General features: G+C 44.3%; 1 protein-coding gene across 1 annotated transcript in view; it reads left to right on the top strand.

Moving 5' to 3' along the window:
- The window catches only part of HPSE2 (heparanase 2 (inactive)), a 792879-nt gene extending 778202 nt beyond the window's left edge, over positions 1–14677 (top strand). The window contains exon 12 of the mRNA XM_050805712.1: positions 11210–14677. Coding sequence (XP_050661669.1) covers positions 11210–11375 — 166 coding nt within the window. The 3' untranslated portion in view covers positions 11376–14677. The remainder of the gene's footprint in view (positions 1–11209) is intronic.
- The last annotated feature ends 6059 nt before the right edge of the window (positions 14678–20736 follow it).

Here is a 20736-nt window from a genome sequence, read left to right as displayed (position 1 = left end):
CTCCCAGCAGCTGGAAACTCTCTGCATAGCTGTCCATGAAGGCTGTGGTCTCCCCTCTTCACCTTCACTCACTTAGGGACCCTCATTGTAGGCAGGGATTTCCATTCTGTCCCAGGTGACCTAGACGAAACACCTGTAAATGGGCAAGTTAGGGTAGAGCTAACATATTTCTAAACAGTTGATTCTAAAGTGAGAGAGCAGCAGAATATGTGGGCAGTTCTGGCAGACTGAGAAGAAATGGCCCTTGTCTTCTTCTTCCCCTGCACCTTCCAGAGGCTGTGATTTGGTGATGAACAAATGTAAGCCTTGAGGAACTGAAAGTTCTAATCCAGCTTATCCCTACAGTGGGGTCTGGGCCCCAAACTGGTGTTTCTTTGGCTGCTAAGCATCAAGAAGCCCAGGGCACGATGTGGCTCATTCCAGACAAGGGGCCTGGAGCATTAAACTGTGGACCCACTGCCAAAACCAGCAATACCGGTGCAGACTAGCCCTTCCCTGCTTACCCTTGCAACAATGATTCAGAGTCGCCCCACACTTTGCACTTGGATATCTGTGGGATCTGGAACAGAGCCTGTACCACCTGAGACATCTTTTTTTCCCTTTTGAGATTATACCAGTACCCCTGATGTCATGAGGAATACTTTCTCAAAAGTATTCCTAATAAAACAGGTATTTATCTCTTTAACATGTGTGTTAAACATAACTAAGCATGTTATGTTTAAAACATGTTAACATGTATGCACACACACACACACCTGCCTTCCTACCTGTCTTCACTCCACCTGTAGACTACTATAAAGGGAATACTTTGCACCCCCATATTGTCTCCTCCAGCTCCACACAATTAAGTCTGGGGAAACCTGGTCCCTCTCCGCAGAGGATACCTTAACTCGGAGACAAAACAGACCACATAAGGGTAAAGATAGGAGATGGGATTATGAGAAAGAGAGAGATGAATTCTGACTTGGGACTCTGAAAAGTCCCAGGGCTGAAGGCCATGGAGCTGGAGCTGGAAGGATGTGCCATACTTCTAGGCAACGCTGTAGGAAAGGCAATTTCCAGCACCAGGATGAGCTCACTAAAGGTTTGGAAGTACACAAGTTCAAGGCTCATTTTGTTTGGGAGGTGGCAAATCATCTCATGTGACTGGAATACTGGATGCTTTGTGGGGCAAAGGGAAAGCCCACGAACACATCATCAGGCCAGACTGCAGAAGGCCTTGAAATCCAGACTCAGTCTGATTTTCCTTCCTTCCTGCTCTTTGTGTAATATGTTTATTATGGTGTGTCTGCTCAGGCATTTGCATATTTCAGTGTTTTCTGACTTAGAGGACAAGGAGTAAGTCTGTTGTAATTTAATTGGTACAATGAAAAGAACGATGGAACTATGAATAATGCCCCTTAAACACTACTTGTAAATGTTGATGATGATGGCACCAATTCTTTACGATGGGAGGGGGACATAGTTAACCACATACTGAAGTCTCCATGGTTTTTACAGCGGGTTCCTATTGCGTCCTGTGGTTTGAGTGTGATATGCCTGTGATATGGAGCTTTGAGATGGTTGCAGGATCAAATTTTCTTTCCAAACTTCCCCCAGATGATTCCCTCATCTGCTGGGAGTTAACAATATCATTATAAATCCAGGTTCCTTAGTCAGGCTCTCATCTTGTCTGCCAAGTGTGCTAAGTTATTTTAAGCCATTAGAAGCACATGGTAGAATCCATTATGGTTTGGATCACTATTACACAGACTTGGATAGAATACAGATCAAATCCTGACCCCCAAACCACACTACATCCAGGAACAGCCTATATCCCTAACAACTTGCCTATAAAACCTCCAGCTCTGCTTGTACAAAGGGGTCCTAGTATTTTCTCTGGTCAGTGATGCAGAAGCTAGATTAAAACTGCTCACCATTTCAGTGTGTCCCTCAGAGGGTAGGATGGAGGGCAAATAATCTTCTCAGCCTCAAAATGTCTTAGGGACCAGAAACTTCAAATAGGGTATGGGCTGTTGGAAGGGCAAGGGAACAGGACACTATTTTTCCCACTTTCTCTCTCTATCCCTTACAGTCCTCTCTGTTAACAACAGTAGAGGAAGAGATTGGAACATACAACCAGGCATGACTCCTAGAGCGGTTGATTGCGCAGAACTCAACAAGTATTAACTAAACAGCTATCATGGACAAGAAGGCACTGAGCCGCATACTATTGAAAATTAAGAAATGAAAATAAGTCAGTAGCGGACAAAATGACCCAAGCACACAGATAAAATGAGGCTGAGAGGGACACTAAAAGGGAGATGCAGATAATGTGCCGCCCTCCCTTCCAGCTTGTTAGCAGGCAAGGTCCCAAGCAGGAGGCTACCTCTGACGGGGCCTGGAGGGAAGAACAGGCTTTTGAGAGATTCCACCGGATTCCAGGTAGAGCAAAAAGCACATAGAAGAAAAGTTCAGGACACACATGAAAGGAAGTAATCCTCCCCGTGACTCCTGAGGAGTGGGAGCAGCCCAGAGAGGGTCATGCCGGTCTTAGAGCCTTTCCACGAGCCGTGCATGGGGGACCAGGCGACACTACCTGCAGGGGCCCCTTCTGAGCAGCCTTTCTCAGCGTGGTAGCCATCACTCAAGGTAATTTCAGAGGAACCTCCTGTCCAAGCTGCCCCAGATGCACCGTCTCCCCACCGAGCAGGAAAGGGAAGCAAAGCCCCTCTGTCCTCAAACCTGACTGGGCCTCCTCCGGGCTCTAACCTGCCCCTGACCTGGAGAAGGGCAGGGCAGCTGCACATACCAGCTTCCTCACTCAGCGAGGGGGCCTGGGAGCCTGCAAAGCACAAACAGGTGCGGGGCCGACCCGACTGGCGGCCGGGGACCCGGAGCCCGGGAGAGCCCGGCGCCGAGTCGTGCGGGCGCCGCAGACCCCGCACCTGCGCCGGGACCCCCCTCTCTGCACGCTGGCCGGGAGGCCGGCACCCCTGCAGGAATTGCAGCCCGGTTTCGCACGTTTCCTTAATATTAGGCCACATTCCAGGTGGGACCCCTGCCAACTGGACCGCAACGAAGTTCTGGTTGGGATGTGATTGATTCTGTGATTTGTTCCTCCGGGAGGCCAAGCGCCGGGCACATCTCCTGGCCTTCCCGGGATTGGAGTGCAGGATTTGGAGGCAGGCGGACGTATTCCGGCTCCCTGGGAGCCACCGCGAAGGCACTGTCCTGGTACCATTGTGTAGGACAAGAGTGACCTCTAGTGGGCCCTAGGAAAGCACACTGGAGGAAAGAGAGCTGCTAACCCAGGCGCAGTCCCATACAAACACACAGCCGGACTTATTCTCTCCCCTGCCCCTCCTCCTTTCTCTCCCCCTTCCCTCTCTCCCTCTCTCTCATCATTTAACAATCCAGAAACTGAGGCCAGAATCGGCTGGTCACATACCTAGACCTGCACACTTCATGTCCCAAGCCTGGACTCAAACGGGTTTCTGGTGTTCCAGTCCAGTGTCTTTCCTTCTAGGTAGTAGTCTTTTGCCCAAGTGTTTATATCCAATGTGTCTTTTATTGACGCCTCCTGTGTGAGTGGGCGGACAGGAGAGTGACGGATGAGTAAGACACGTGGGCTTCCTATCTAGTGGAGAGACTGACAAGCAATCAGCTCAGCGGTCACAATACTGTGTGACAGGAGCTGAGATCCGAGAAGTACTGGGTCCTGTGGGAGCACCCCTGACTTGAAGGACAAGTAAGAGTTAGCCAGGAGAAGGAAGCTGGAAGGGAGGAGGAGGGCATATGGAGAAAGGTCCAGGTAGAAGGAAACCGCGTGCAAAACTCTGCGCTTAGGGCGAAATTAGAGAAATGGCCCGAAAGAATGAAAGGAGGTGGAGGTGGAAGGGATCTGGAAGGGGCAGGAGCTAGAGCGAGCCTCTCGGCGTCTGGAGAAGTAGATAATAGGGCCTGTGCATGGGAACTTCAGACAATGTTCTAAGATCAGCAGGAAGCCACTGAATATTTAGACAGGTGAATGTCATGATCAGATTTCTGTTTATGCAGGATCACTCTGGGTTTGGCATTAAACTTTGCCTCAGGCTAGCTGTTAGTCATAGGCAACCCAACTGAAAAACGGTTAAGCCAGAAGGGATCTTAGGGTTCATCTGACCTCACCCCTCACCTTACAGTTGGAGAAACTAGGCTCAGAGAAGGCAAATGTTCTGAAAGTGGGTGAGACAGAACCGATTTTCTTCACTTTTCTTTTCCTTTCTTTTTTTTTTTTTTTTTTTTTTTTTTTTTGAGACAGAGTCTCGCTCTGTTGCCAGGCTGGAGTGCAGTGGTGCAATCTCAGCTCACTGCAACCTCCACCACCCTGGTTCAAGCGATTCTCCTGCCTCAGCCTCCTAAGTAGCTGGGATTACAGGCGCACACCACCACACCCGGTTAATTTTGTGTTTTTAGTAGGGACGGGGTTTCACCATGTTGGTCAGGCTGATCTGGAACTCCTGACCTTGTGATCCGCCTGCCTCAGCCTCCCAAAGTGCTGGGATTACAGGTGTGAACCACCGCACCTGGCCAGAACCAATTTTCTTTAAGTCCCTTCACCTCCCACTCAAGGCCCCAAAATATGCCAGCCTGAACTACACAGCAGCTCCCAAGACTGCTCATGATAAAACACGTAATTCCCCACTAAAGTTCCCCGCTGGCCAGACTGTAGTCCAGAAAATTATCTTCAAGCTTTAAAAAGGACATGCTCGTTAGACTTACTTCCCTGACACCTCAGAACAGTTGAAACCTTGCTTAAATATCCATGGCTATCGAGAACAGTGATAAGACATGAAGACCAGAGACTGTAGTCAGGTAGGCAGAGGGTAGCAGGGAAGTGACTGGGCCAAGGGTCTCCTGGCTCCCATGGAGACCTGGGGAGCAGAGGGCTTGACTCCAAATTGACACATTGAATCCCATTTTAAATAACATTCAAAATTAATAAAACAAGTTTAGAAATTGGAAAGTAACTTAGACTCTGTAAAAACAGATGGTGATAAAATGCAGTTGTCCTAATATTTGGATAATTTAAATACCCTCAGCAGTTCAGGCAAGCTAGGGAATTAAGAGAAATAGTTCAACCCAGGCTGGATCATTCAGCATTTGATTTGAAAAGTCACGGGCCAGTTAGGAGGTCTCAGAATATGATGAAAATATGATAAGGACGGTTTTCAAAGAAAGAAACACAATCCTGGTGAACGCCAGCTGGAACTGGAGAAATAACATGAAATAGTAGCAAGAGGTGGCCAGGAAGCCAGGATGTGAGACCTAGCTTAGCCACTTATTAACCACATGACCTTGTCCAGGCCACTTAACCTCTCTAACCTTGTCCCCATAGTAAAGTTACAATAACAGTAATACTGGCCTGTGTATCTCCTGGGGCTCTTTAGCAATCACATGTGACAAGGGAGGCCAGATAAGGCTATGGTTAAGGGTGTCAGTGCAAATCTCAGCTGTACCACTCATTGGCTGTATGGCTTAGGTGAGTTTTAGACCCCTCTAAACTTTGATTTGCTCATCTGTAATACGGGAATGCTAACACCTGCCTCAGTTGTTGTAAGGACTAAATGAGATAGTCAAAATAAATCATAGCGTAGTGCCTTTGCATAAATAGTGCTGCATAATTGGTGAATTTTGTCATTAATGTGATTATGTTTACAAGCTTACAAGCTGTTCAGTGTATATAAATGAAAGATTATTGTTATATTTAGCATGATATGACTTTGCTGGGTAAGAAGATAAATATTAAAAGAAAAATATAAGCTGAAAGAATAGAATGGAAATGATAAAGCACATGGCCCATCTTTATAATGAAGGGACTTTGTGGATGAGGACATATGAGGACTCAAGGTCTCACAAAACCTTATTCACAAAACCTTATGCTCATTTAGCTAAGAGATGGTCGCATAGATCTTTTTTAAGGATGGAAAACACTGGCGATGATCAATGGTCTTATGTCAGGTTGGGATAAGGTATCTAGTGAGTGACTGAGAGAATCAGTGATAATTCAGATCTTATCTAACATCTCCACAAGCCACCGAGAGCAAGAGTAATTGGCACATTAATGAAATCTGTAAACACACTCAGCAAACCTCCAGGGAGTCTCTTTAGAGGTGGAGAAACTCAATCCAGGAAGATCAGAAATAATGCAAAAGAACCTCAAAAGCCCATTCACTTGCTCAGAAAATATTTCACCCCTACTCTGTGCCAAGCACCTCTTTAGGCACTGAGGATTCATAGCCCAGGGAGGGATCAAACAAGTAACTCACTATAATAAGGGCCACAGTTAGAAGTAACTTTGGAGTGCTAAGAGAGTCCAGAGGTGGGACTCCAAACCCAACCTAGGGGTCAGAGAAGGTTCTCCAGAGGAGGCAACACCTACACAGACTCTGCAAGGATCCACTGCAGTTAGTCTGGCAGAGGAGGACAGCTGGAGGGAGCACCACACACAATGACACAACGACTCAGAAGCAAAACTGCAAGTCATTTAATTTGGTCATACTAGGACACGGGGGCTGGGCCTGTTCAAGCATGCGGGTTCCTTTTAAGTGTCAACAAATGTCATGGCCTTCCACATTATAGTAATTGTCCTTTTAAAATCTATTTCTTAAAAAGTATATGATACCCTCTTCTCCCAAAAAAATCTATTGGGAATTGAAGAACAGTTTTAAATGAACTTATGTTTTAATCCCAAAACTGCTGACTAGCATTTACATTTGAAAAATATTTTCTTTTTTTTTTTTTGAGACAGAGTCTCACATTGTCGCCCAGGCTGGAGTGCAGTGGTGCAATCTCGGCTCACTGCAACCTCTGCATTCCGGATTCAAGCAATTCTTCTGCCTCAGCCTCCTGAGTAGCTGGGATTACAGGTGTGTGCCACCACACCCGGCTAATTTTTGTATTTTTGGTAGAGACAGTTTCACCATGTTGGTCCAGCTGGTCTGAAACTCCTGACCTCGTGATCCACCCACCTCAGCCTCCCAAAATGCTAGGATTACAGGCATGAGTCACTGCACCTGGCCTGAAAAATATATTCCACCTTTTTGTTATTTTGGAGACAGGGTCTCGCTGTGTCACCCAGACTGGTGTGCAGTGGTGCAATCTCAGCTCACTGCAGTCTCAACCTCCTGGGTTCAAGCAATCCTCCCACCTCAGCCTCCCAAGTGGCTGGGACTACAGGCATGTACCACCACACCCATCTAATTTTGTTTATTTTTTTGTAGAGATGGTGTCTCACTATGTTGCCCAGGCTAATCTCAAACTCCTGCACTCAAGTGATCCTCCTGCCTCAGCCTCCCAAAGTGCTGGGATTACAGGCATGAGCCACCACACCAGCCTACTATACTTTTAAATGAACTTGTGTATTTCAGTCCCAACAATATCTACTTATATTTTCATTGAGTAATATTTACCTCATCTCTGTGAAAGACATAATTTTTTCAATCTTCATCTTTGTGTATGCATTTATTAATGAAATTCTTACAATAACTGGCAACTTCCTACCAACACCCACTCCCAGAGGTCTGCGATCCACAGTGAGCATTGGAGAGGGGCCTGGCGGGATCTGAGACTGGAGAGGTAGCTGGAGCTGGGTGTCATTGTTCGCAATAAAGTGTAAGGGAAGGGGAGTGTTGGCAAGTTTGAAGCAGTGCAGCGACAACAGATAGCTGTCAGCAATGCGGCCCAGAGATAGGTTAGGAGGCGAGTTCTGAACTAAAAACATAGCAGTGAATGGAGGAAAAGGAGCAGATTTGAAAAACATCATAAGGTCGAATTATTTTAACGTAGTTACCCTACACATGGGCATTGGGGGAGAAGTCTCAGAAGACTCCCAGCTTTCTGGCTGGGGTAATTTAATAAATGGCGATGTCATCACAAAGATTAAAAAAAGAATAAAAGCAGAGATAAGGACAGAGTTTGAGGAGAAGATTTTGAATTTGGACCTAGTGACTTTGAAATTCATGTGTACAGCCAAGTGGAGATACACAAGTTCATAGAATGTAGGGTAGAGACACAGGCTTGGGGAGCATCAGCATGTGGATAGTAACCGAAGTCATGGGTGGGAGTAGCAGCACTGCGGGAGGAGTGCAGAGTGTGGGGAGGGAAGAGTCCAGGGACAAAACACTGGGAACCCTGGCATCTAAGAAGCAGGCAGAGGGGAACGGCTCCCTCTCAAAAGGAAACAGCATCCAGAAATGGAGAAAAACAGAGAGAAATATCATGGGAGCCAAGGGGACAGAGGGTTTTGAGAATGGAGCCTTGCAAAGTGTCAGTACCACAGAGCAGTCAGGTATGATAAAGACCAAAAAGTGCATCTGTCCACAATGACATTAAAAAGAATAACAACAACAGGTCAGACATGGTGGCTCACACCTGTAATCCCAGCATTTTGGGAGGCCAAGGCGGGTGGATCACTTGAGGTCAGGAGTTTGAGACCAGCCTGGACAACATGGTGAAACCCAGTCTTTACTAAAAATACGAAAATTAGCCAGGTGTGGTGGCACATGCCTGTAGTCCTAGCTACTCGGGAGGACGAGGCAGGAGAATCGCTTGAACCCAGGAGGCATAAGTTGCAGTGAGCCAAGAATGTGCCACTGCACTCCAGCCTGGGTGACAGATCGAGACTCCGTCTCAAAAAAATAAATAAATAAAAAGAATAAGAATAACAACAACAAAAACATCATATCTTAAGTATGTGGCTCATTATGCTTTCAAAGCACTTTCATATTTCTTATTTCATTTATTTGGTGTTACAGCCTATATAACGTTCTTACAGATGCAAAAGCAACAGGACAGGGAGGTTAGGGGATTTGCCAAAGCCATCTAGCTAGTTAGCGACTTGGCTCCTGGAATTACAGATTTCGGTGGAGAATCTTCACCATGCTTCCTGGTTCTACTCTTAGCTTTTTAACCAACCAATAAAGAAACCAGAATAGGGCCTGTCCCAGCATAACTACTCCTTATTAGTATAGTTTGTTAAAGGTTTGCTTATCACACATTGTTTTGCACTCCCCAGAACCCAAAGATGTCAATACTCTGGGATCATCTGAACCTAAAAGGGCATTACCTAATTCTTCAGAAGAAAGGTTTGCACCGAATTCTGTGTATGGGAGAAACCACTGAAGGTTTTCGAGCAGAGATTTGATATAAATTTGAGTATGCCTTAGAAAGATTAATCAGTATTATTGAACTTGTATTTGACTGTGCTTATGTCTGGGTGATAAATATTCACAGCACCTGAAACAAAATAATGAAAATACACTGTGAAGACCCAGCTGGGCTTCTTTTGTAACTTAACTGAACCACTCTCCTCACCCTGCCTTCCACTCCAGTGAGTAGGCTGTCTTCACTAGAGAGGGTCACTTCTCATATTTGGAAGCAAAAGCTCCTTGCATATCTGATGCAGTCAACACTGACCTTCAGATCTCAATTCTCCCATCCCCACGCCTTCCAGAGGCGGGCCTCGCTCTCCATACAGGAGCCTCCTACACACTTATTCACTCAGTCATTCTAGCAAGAGAAGGGGGCCTGCTCCCTCTGGCCTAAGTTTGGACCTAGCCCAAACTTAGCCGTGTGGAGCCAGGCCTGGATCTCTTCTCTGCCTAGCTCTCCACTGGGAGCAATTTACAACACACTTATCTCGGGGAATTCACTGCTCTATTGGGCATGGGTCTGATTATCTCTCTCTAACCTTGTCTATCACTCATACCACAAAGAAACACTAAACAAAGACCTTTATATCAATTTATAACATTTTATTCTCTTTACAGCTCAGATGATATCACAGCAATGTTATCACACTGGAGGTTGGGCAAGGCCCAGAAACCGTCATCACTATGCAATGTTGATTTGCTGAGGGTGACTCACCATCTTATTTCCAGCTGGTGGCCTGTTTCTGGCCTTTCCTATTGACCCATAAAACTAAGCTTCCACCTGGGTGCATGGCTGTCAGAAACAGCTGGAACATTATCAGGATTCTGGTACCAGATGTCAAGGATAGGTGGCATTTCCCTCTCATCCGGCATAAGATGAGTGGTTTCTCTTTTCTCAGTTTGCTATGTATGTGGTCCACCTTTTCAGGGTGAAAGTGGCTGGCTATACAGAAAGAATAAAAGCAAGATAGGCGAATTGTGATCACAAGTGCCTACTTTATCACCTACTTTGCTGTTTTGCTAAATGGAAACATCTGTTAATATTAAATATGAAAACTCTTTCTTTTTTTTTTTTTTTTTGAGACAGAGTTTCTCTCTGTCACCCAGAATGGAGTACAGTGGTGTAATCTTGGCTCACTGCAGCCTCAACCTCCCAGGCTCAGGTGATCCTCCCTACTTCAAATTCCTAAGTAGCCACCATGCCAGGCTAATTTTGCTTTTATTTTGTTTGTAGAAATGGGGTCTCGCTATGTTGCTTAGGCTGGTCTCAAACTCCTGGACTCAAGCGATCCTCCCTCTTCGGCCTCCCAAAGTGCTGGGATTACAGGCATGAGCCACTGCGCCCATCCAAAACTCATTCTTAAATTAGAAAAAGTAGAGTTTTGCAGTGAGCCGAGATCGTGCCACTGCACTCCAGCCTGGGGGACAGAGCGAGACTCTGTCTCAAAAAAAAAGAAAAAGTAGAGTTGTTACCTATGTCTCTGTCTCCCTTCTGTATAACCCTAGACAAGCAAGGTTATCTCATCTGTCAAGTAAATTAATGAGATATGAATTATATAGATTTCTGAAGTCATCTTAAGCCCATGTATCATTCCACAGGTAAAAACTCTTTAGGTGAAAAAGTCAAACTGTGCTGATATTGTGATTTTAAAAAGATAGGAACGAAACATTACAGTCTCTGCGTCACAGACTTCTCACTTCTCTAGATGTGTCTCTGGAGGTAGACTACCTGGGCTCAAACCCTGGACCTTCAAGCTGTGTGACTTGGGGCAAGTCACCTAGCCACTCTAGATGAAATGGGGATAATGATATTAATAGTTCCTTACCTCGGGGGGCGGGGAATGGGGGGTTGTTGGGATGTTTGAATGAGTTATTAAAGTAAAGCACCTAGGTCAGAATCTAGGGCATAGCCAGTGCCAATAAGTGTTAGCTGTATGTGTGTATCAGACACTGCCAGGCCATCTGGGGCTAGGCTTTGTTGCAATGGCTCCCTTATAATGCAATAATGAGTCCCATACTGTTTTTCCTCACTGTAGGTCAGTGCAACTGAATGGCCAGCCCTTAGTGATGGTGGACGACGGGACCCTCCCAGAATTGAAGCCCCGCCCCCTTCGGGCCGGCCGGACATTGGTCATCCCTCCAGTCACCATGGGCTTTTATGTGGTCAAGAATGTCAATGCTTTGGCCTGCCGCTACCGATAAGCTATCCTAACACTCACGGCTACCAGTGGGCCCGCTGGGCCGCTTCCACTCCTCCACTCCAGTAGTATCCTCTGTTTTCAGACATCTTAGCAACCAGCCCCTGCTGCCCCATCCTGCTGGAATCAACACAGACTTGCTCTTCAAAGAGACTAAATGTCATAGCGTGATCTTAGCCTAGGTAGGCCACATTCATCCCAAAGGAAAACGTAGACATCACCTGTACCTATATAAGGATTAAGGCATGTGTATAGAGCAGAATGTTTCCCTTCATGTGCACTATGAAAACGAGCTGACAGCACACTCCCAGGAGAAATGTTTCCAGACAACTCCCCATGATCCTGTCACACAGCTTTTGAACCACAAACCCAAACCTTAGCCTGCTGCTGCTGCTGCCCTCAGAGGAAGATGAGGAAGGAAAAATCCTGGGTGGACCAGCAAAAACCCATCCTCTCCCACCTCCTTCTTCTCTGCCTCTTTCTTGCTGCTGCCCTGAGTTTTTTGACACATCTCTTTCCATAGGGGAGCAATGGGTGCGTCAGCCCTGGCCTGCTGGGAGGGCTGTTTATGTGATTTCTCAGCTGATGCATGAGCGTGTGCATCTGGGTTCCTGACAGTGGCATCCATCATGGGCAATTCCTCTGGGAAGTGGGTGCTTCAAAAGTAAAATTACAATCACACCCCAGATTTGGTAAGAAGGTTCTATTGCTCTGTGAATCCAGATTCCCCCAGAGTTGTAATGGGAGTCAAGTAACAATATTCATTGAGTAGAGAGCAGCTTACTAGGCACAACAAAAAGCAATCATCATTCTTCATATTGCTATGAGGGAGAGCGTTTGAGTACAAAGAGAAAGCGTACTGAAACATCAGGTACACAGATGCACACACGCGCGCACACACACACACACACCCCAACTGGACAAAGCAAATTAGACCTCCCCAAAATTAAGAGAATATTAGGGGCTCTGTAGGGTAAGCCCTTAATTGTTTGATTAACTCAAATCATTATTTTAAAAAAAGAAGAAAAAGATGTGAATCAAAGGTCATCACTGGAAGACACAACTGAATCTAACCTTTTTGCCTCTTCCCAGGTAGCCTATTTGAGCTAGAACAAAACTTTGTTAGCCATTTTGGGAGAGAATGGGGAATCTAGAGGATGAAGATCTGGTCAAAACTATGGAATGGTAGGTAGGAGGCTTCTGAGTTGGGCCAGTGTGAAGTGGGGGATGAGGACCTTCTATATGATTCAAGGGGCATGAGAGTCTTTGCCAAAGAGCTACAGCTGAAATGACTTTCTTTTCTGTGGATGTGCTTTTCTTTCTCAGGATAAATGACAGGAATGATGCTTTTGTTAGAAGGAGGAGAGATTTGACACTGTTCCAAGTGAGACGGTGATAGAATTTCTGCTGTTTGTGAAAGGACAGGAATGGGGGTGGGGGCAAGGCAGGGTTGCCGAGGGCAGAGGCTAGGGAGGCTGCCTAAGATGCACACGGAGTTAAGGATTTGGGCCAAGTCTGCAAAGTGAGAGATGAAAGGGAAATTAGACCAAAGAGGAGGGAGAGAATTCTGAGCTTGGAGAACTGGGGATTTGGGAGAGGGAAGCTGACTGTCTAATTCCAGGAAGCGAGGGGACATGCTTATCACTAAGCACAGGAAGAACGGCATACAGGAGATGTACTACAGCGAGCAAGAAGGGGAGAGCCCGAGGACCAGGCTGCACCAGGTCAGTGGCTGTGCTCAGCACGGAAGCAACTGGAGAGACAGGGGCCGACCGTGAGACTGCCCTGCAAGGCTGCCCAGAAGGGGCCCCTTTCTCTGGGGCCAGGCACCTCCCACTGAGGCTTCAGCTCTGAGAGGGCAGGAAAGTGAAGTGCTGAGACAGGGGGCAGGGCAGGGGATAGAAAACAGGAGAAAGAAGAAACAGATTGACAAGCCAAAGTGAGGGAAAGAGGAAAATAGAAATGAGACTAAAAGGTTGTTCCCCCCAACTGTTAACAATGTGTGCAGATATCAACATCTCTTCTACATACTGGTACAGGTGCAACTGCAGGGCCCCCTGATATAACAAGAGTAACCAGAGGTCCCTAAGGACCTGGCCTTGGGGACCTATGGTTTGCTTTGCATCCATAGTAACCCCATGATAAAGGGGCTGCTATTGTTATCCCCATTTTTCCTACCAGGCATGGAGGGGATCCATGGCTTGCCCAGGGGCACCCAGGGGAATGGGTTGCTGAGTGTGAAATAATCCAGAGCCTGCCCACTCAACCACAAGGCTCAGCGGCTCCGCGGGTCCAGACAGCTCCTTCACATCTGTGTAGGTCCTGCTCATTCAGAACAGCCAGAACCCCACTCAGACACTTTCTGTAAATAAGTGTTGATTTTTTTTTTTTTACTAAACCTTGCAGAATATGGGTAATTCCTGCTTCTTTTATCTTTCTCTGTGTATTAAATGCTGCTCCCACGAGGTTTAAGTTTTGTTTATTTTTTAGTTAATAAAAGGAAGAGGGAATTACTGAAATTTATCTCTGGAGTCCTGCAATTCTAACTTTGCAACTGTTTCACAGAGGAAATATGTGCATTGTTCAAAGGATACCAGAGAAACTCACTGTAAAACCACATTCCGTAGAAACACCTGGGTTTTTTCTCTTGGAGGGGCGGCGGCTGCTCCTCACAGGGATTCCCATATCACAGCCACCCGCAAAAGACAGCCTGTGGCAAAACTCAGCATCACAATGCACTTCAAGGGAGCAGGTTGCCAGCTGGGAGCATGGACAAAAGCACAGAAGAGCTCATCCGGCAGCTGCCCCAGATCAGATGTTTCCTTCCTAAAACAAGATGTGGCCATAATAATCTAAGACTTAAAAGCCACTTTCTTCTAAACCTAGCATGGGCTGGCAGAAATGCTCATCTGAAAGAGTAATAATGCATAATGAAACGTTTCTGCCTTTTGTTGAGACGGTTTTCTGCTTCTGCCTCTAGGAATGATTTTCTTTCTCATTTCTTATCACAAAGGCTCAGAAGAAATACTCATTGTTATTTGGAGAGAAAGCCCCAATTCTTCTAGTGCCCTGAACAATGCTGCAACTGTGGGATATTAGCATTCTCTCTGCTGGAGAAAAGTTTGAAAATACCAGAACTGGGCTACAGTGAGACTTAAGGCCTGGGGCTCCCAGAACCTCAATTCCCAAAAGCCCAGTGGCCCTCTGCAGCCCCACCCCTCCCCAGCAGGTGGGCAGTCCCTAGGCAGGTGGGCTCAAAGCCTGGCACTCTCCAGCAGGGCAGAGGCTGCTGGTGGATGCCGCCTGAGAGGCTCCCACCTGCTGTCAGCACTGGGAGTTTCGGTGGCCTCCTGGCGGTGAGGACTCGGTGTGCTAACCCCTGAGCCTCCGGTGGTCATGGCGAGGCCCAGCATCTGCAGGTGTTCTCCACAGGCGTTCAAAGCCCCACTGTCTGGGATGGATGCAGCTGCAGGATTCACCTTGGAAATCCATTGAGGGTAGCTTTATGTTTGAAAACACAAGGGCAGTGTTGAGCCTCTGCAGAAGCAAAGGTGAACCAGGTGGATCCCTCTGACAATAAAAACACTAGGAGAAGGGAAGACTAACATTTTGAAATGTCAATAGAGCAACCAAAATTAATAGCACTATGGCTTAGAAAAGGCAAGGGAAGAAAGAGCATAAACGCTTACTTGGCACAGCTTCCTCCACTTCTCCTCTCTCCAGCATCGGCACAACTGCCCCAGCCTGGCTCCTGCTGAGTGCTCTTTTCCACTAACTTACTCTCCACGTCCACAGATTCCCCTCTTCCAGCCACTCACTCTGTGCCCAACCAGGAGCCCAGGGAAATCTGCTGTATTGAAGTAGAGTGAAGTTTCCATTTTAGAATTGTTTGTAATCTTTTCTTAGGATATACCAGAATTAAAAAGAAGATAAGAAGTACTCCATAGAGAGAGAGTGCTAAAATGAATTTTATTATTATTGTAAGGCCCAAACAACTGGGACATACAGAACCCTTCCCTCTGAGGTCCACTAACCATGGCACGAAGGCTTCTGTGGCTGCCCTTCCTTGATCGAGTGCCTTCTTCTTATCAGACATGCTATTTCACTGAATGCTTACAGCAGTCCTGGGTGGTATGGTGAGTGTTCAGACCCAATTATAGATGGGGAGGATTAGAGAAAGAACTTGTCCAAGACCACCCAGAAAAACAGTGTGGCAAAACTAGGAGTTGAACCCAGGTCTGTTACATTGCAAAGCCTGCTGTCCTTACACTGTGCTACCTCTCACCTGACTGATTGTGGCCAACTATTTTTCATCTCCGTGTTGCCCACAGCTAGATTCCTTAACATCGCATGTGTGTCCTGCAGAGAACCCTAGCAGTGCCTTACCCCCAGTACAACTGCTCTCTGGTTTGAGGAGGCCAACTAGAAGCTCTCCTGAGTAGTAAGTAGTGTTGTGGACAGCCTTTGCTGTAGAACTCTGAGTCCAGGTTCACCTTGCCCCATCAGTGGTCCTTCTGGTCTGTTCTGCTGTGATTTTCTATACAGAAGTTTTAAGGACCACTCCCACCATCACCACCAATCATAGGTGAGAATCTTTGGTATTCCTAAGGCCTGAGAGGTGAGTGGCAGATTCAGTCAGCACCCCACACCACACACACACACACACACACAGCCTCCGTGAGTGCTGCTTCCTGGCCCCCATGACCCAAAGGTTAAATCCATTAACCATTGCCCTTGGGGTAGTATTTGCAAATACCACTTTAAAACAAGAAAGTCAAAATCCAGCAAACCAACTGCTTTGGCATCACCTCCTTCCAAACACCAAGGCAGCCCCTGTGAGCGCTGGGAGCATTTTGGAGGAGTTGACCAAGTTCCATGTGACTGGCTCATAAGTAAATCCCAGGGTCTCAGGGTCCTATGCACACGGCAGAGAAAAGGCGCCCTTCCTATGTGAACATTACTCTTCTAATTATTATTCATGAAAATATTCTAGGATTCTTTTTCAAGTTGTAAATGTTATGTGATAATGTATATTTTTGGAAGAAGCAAAAAGAAACTTTAGTTTTGTTCATCTGGAAGTTGGCAAAATGAGCTCAGGAATACCTCCCAGAAAAAGCTGCCTCTCTGTGCAGGGAATTTTAGCAGGTTAATATTTTTTTCCAGAAAGCAGATTATAGTTTATGAAACCTGGTGATTGTAGAGAGTTTGAGTCCAGGGGGTAGTTTACATTTTGGGGTAATGTTTTGTAAGTAACAAGATGCGACTACTCTAACTTCCTATTCTCAGGGTGTTCTGTGGGGAGAGGGAGGCAACTGCTGCCCACGCTACACCCTGACCTTAAGACTGATTGACTGACGAACTAACTCATACTGGGGATCTCTGATTTCATGGTGTGCTGCCCCCTTCCCCTCCTCCACAACCTTTGCTTCAATTACTCTAAGTAGAAATTGAATTTCATAATTCCAGTTAGATGTCATTGACTGTATTAAAGTCATTGTTAACTATAATAACAGTTAAACCCCAGAAACTCAATGGCTTAACACAGTCCAAGTTTATTTCTCGCTTATAATTCATGTAAAGTTGAATTGGTGGTAATGGGGTGGAGGTGGTGGTTCTGTTCCATCGACATGCCCAGAGCAGCTGGAGGCCTAACCTGGAACTGGAGTCAGTCCTCTCCACTTGGTTCCATTGGCCAGCAGTCATTTGGTCTCATCTCGAGGCTAGAGGAAATGCAGTCCTTATCTGGGCACCTACTTTCCAACAACAAACGTATTTCATGGAAAAGGAGCACAAAACTATGATGGATGCTAGAAGACCAGAGAATGGGTCAATGCTGTTAGATCCCTCTAGGTGATTTGCCATCAAGTGAATATTACATGCGGTTTGTGTGTGGTGTTATCTAAATCCACAGGACTTCTTTTGCACACTCCATAGTAACCTAAGCTTCCTTCTGCATCTCCTCCACTTCTAAAGTCCTGCCTCTCCTAGTACTTGGCTGATTTTTATCAGAAAACAATCTCTGTGTTGCTCCACAGGCATGCAATGTAGATGCACATAGTAGAAGATGCTGCACCCCCTACCGGAAACATCAAAAATATAATTTGAAACCTCAAATAGCAAAGTGGGCTAAAAGGTAACTAGAGAATCATAGAGGTCAACTCTAGACCCAATGAACAGTCACACCTGGAGATCAGAACAGGCTATTCCACTGATTTTATCCACCTCAGAAGAAAACTCACTCAGCCTCTCTGGACCTCAGTGTTCTCATCTATAAAATGAGGACTTTGGATTTAAGTGAACTCTAAGTTTACCTGAAACTCCCTGTTGTCCGATGTCATGTCAGATGGTCTCTGGTCCGGCTGCTGTTGTTTTTCTATTTCCTCCTCATGTTAGCTTATGTATTAGATACATCCTTTTGTGAAGTTTCAAAGTTAGCTTTAAATTGTTGCTATTTCTACATAAATGCCTTCTAGAATGCATGCACATGAAATTCAACACAGATAACACGTTTTGAAGATCCTCTCACCCTCAGGGATAGCGTCCTGATTTTTTTTTTAGTTAATTACTTGACTCTTGCCACCCCAATTTCTTCCAAGCCGTGATTTAGTGCATAACTAATATAGACTAATAATGCCCCACGGCTTACTCACCTTGTTAGGTTTTTAAAAGGAAAAGATTGACCTCACATTGGAGAAATTAGTTAAACTGAACTTTAAGACAAGTACAAGGGGTTTCTGCAGCAGCAACTGAAATGTATTATAGTAGAATCTCACCATGTGTGCACCTAATGTCTTAGAACCCAACTATGTCTAGGTGTGAGTGGGTGGTGGGAGGGTGAGAAAATTGGAGGAGACAGTGAAAGGAAAGATGAAGAGAAAGACAGGGAGAGAAAGAATGAACAACCAAAATAATGCAATGAGAGATGCAGGAAAGAATGAAAAGCAACGTAAAGGGTAATTATGTGGGAAACTCTAAATAAATATAATCTAATAGTAACAATGTCTCATGCAATTTAAAATATGTAAGTAATTAAAAATGCATTACAATAATTCCATACATATTGAAAGCTGGTAAATGAAAGATATACTAACATCCTGACATTTTCAAGAAAGAGGTAAAACTACTAATTTACATTAAACTTTGATAAGTCAAAGATACATGTTTTAGTCTCTATGGTAACCACTGAACTAATATTTAAAAGAATATTTTTCTAAGTGAATGGAGAGGCAGTGGAATCATCACAAAAATGCTTCATGTAACAGAAAGCAAGAAAGAAGACAAAGTTAATGAAGAACAGTTGGGACAAATAGAAAGCAACTAACAACATAATAGATTTAAAACCAAATTTATCTGTAATGGCACTAAATGTAAATGGAATAAATGCTCCAATTAAAAGACAAAGGTTGTCAGATATAAGAAAGTCCAACTAAAAGCTATTTCAAAAGAAATATCTAAAATATAAGAAATTAAAAGGAGTAAGAAAAAGATATGCCATGCAACAAAAGGTGATGTCCTTATGTTTATATGAGACAATAAATGTTTTTGTAAAACCAAAAAGCATTGCTAGTGATAGGGACATTTCATAAAGATGAAAGTTTTGATTTAACAGTAAGATATATACTTATAAATCTGCATGTACCTAATGACATCTTCTATATGTGAAGCAAAAAAACTCACAGAAATAAAAGGAGAAATAGACAAATTTGTAATTATAATAGATGTTTAACTCTTATTGCAGAAAATGAGAGAAAAGGCAAAAATCAGAAAGAATAGAAAAGAGTTAAACAATACAATTAACATATTTTATCTAAATGATATATAGAGAACATTACAACAAATGAATAAAGTCCTTTTTCAACAACACATCAAAACATTTATAAAACTTGATTATATACTGTGACATAAAGTTTCAAAAAACTTCAAAAATAATAACATACAATGTACTTCTGACAGCAGTGGAATATAAGTGGAAATTATAGACAGATTGATAGATAGATAGATAGATAGATAGATAGATAGATAGATAGATAGATATGAAACTAGAAAATCTCCCTGTGCTTGAAAATTAAGAAATACACTTCTAAATATTCCATGAGAAAAAAATCAGAAATCACAATAAAAATTAGAAAATATTTTAAACTAAATGGAAAATACTGCATATATAAATGTGCAGAAAAACTTCCAATTTCTGATAATGTTAAAGTTATATCAGACTAACCCTTTTGCCAATAACACTTACGAACCTTAGACAAAATTTCAAAAAACAATTCTTTGAAGGCAATGCAAAACAGCTAAGAGCAGGCAGAAACTGCAGGAGATACAGCTCTTGAATGAAGAAAATCACACTCGGTGATATCTACATTTATTTGGCTTTTCTCCTGAAGGAATTCCCCTAGTTCACAACAGAGAGCAAGGTCCATCAGCAAGCAGCTATTATATTAGGCCGTGGAGTGACACTGGTGTTCAAGACTACCAGAGCAGCTGAAAATTGAATTGAGAGGGAAGGGGAACAGGTGGGAGAAACTTAAAAAGCTGGTACAAAGTACACTCAAATATCTGGCTGACCTCTGAACTATACTCTAAATAAATCAAAAGAAAAATTAGCATTTTTAAGTAATTGAAAATGAAAACACAGCAGATAAAAAGTTGTGGGATGCTGATAAAGCAGTACCTTGGGGAAGATCTACAGCACTAAACTCCATTAGAAAAGACAAAAGCTCTCAAATCAATGGCCTTTGTTTCTACCCTAACAAACTATTAAAAAGAAGAAAAAAAAATAAATCCAAAGTAAACAGAAGATAGGAAATAGTAACTATCAGAACAGAAGTTGATGAATTAAAAAACAGAGAATCAATAAAAATTGATTAAACCAAAAACTGCCTCTAAGAAAATCAATAAAATCCTTTTAAATTTATTGAACAACATAGACTCCAAAAATAGATTCACACACAGATGGTCAATTGATTTGAGACAACTGTGCCATGGTAATTAATTCAATGGAGAAAAGATTTATTTATTTATTTATTTATTTATTTATTTATTTATTTGAGACAGAGTTTCACTCTTGTTGCCCAAGCTGGAGTGCAATGGCATGATCTCAGCTCACTGCAACCTCTGCCTCCCGGGTTCAAGCGATTCTCCTGCCTCAGCCTCCTAAGTAGCTGGGATTACAGGTGCATGCCACCAAGCCCGGCTAAATTTTTTTTGTATTTTTACTAGAAACGGGGTTTCACCATGTTGGCCAGGCTAGTCTTGAACTCCTGACCTCAGATGATCTGCCTTCCTCGGCCTCCCAAAGTGCTGGGATTACAGGCATGAGCCACCGTGCCCAGCCAAGAAAATGTTTTTTTTTTTTTTTTTTCAAC

Source organism: Macaca thibetana, chromosome 9 (assembly GCF_024542745.1).
Source record: "Macaca thibetana thibetana isolate TM-01 chromosome 9, ASM2454274v1, whole genome shotgun sequence".
Taxonomy (NCBI): Eukaryota; Metazoa; Chordata; class Mammalia; order Primates; family Cercopithecidae; genus Macaca; species Macaca thibetana.
This window is presented reverse-complemented; position numbering and strand designations above follow the sequence as displayed.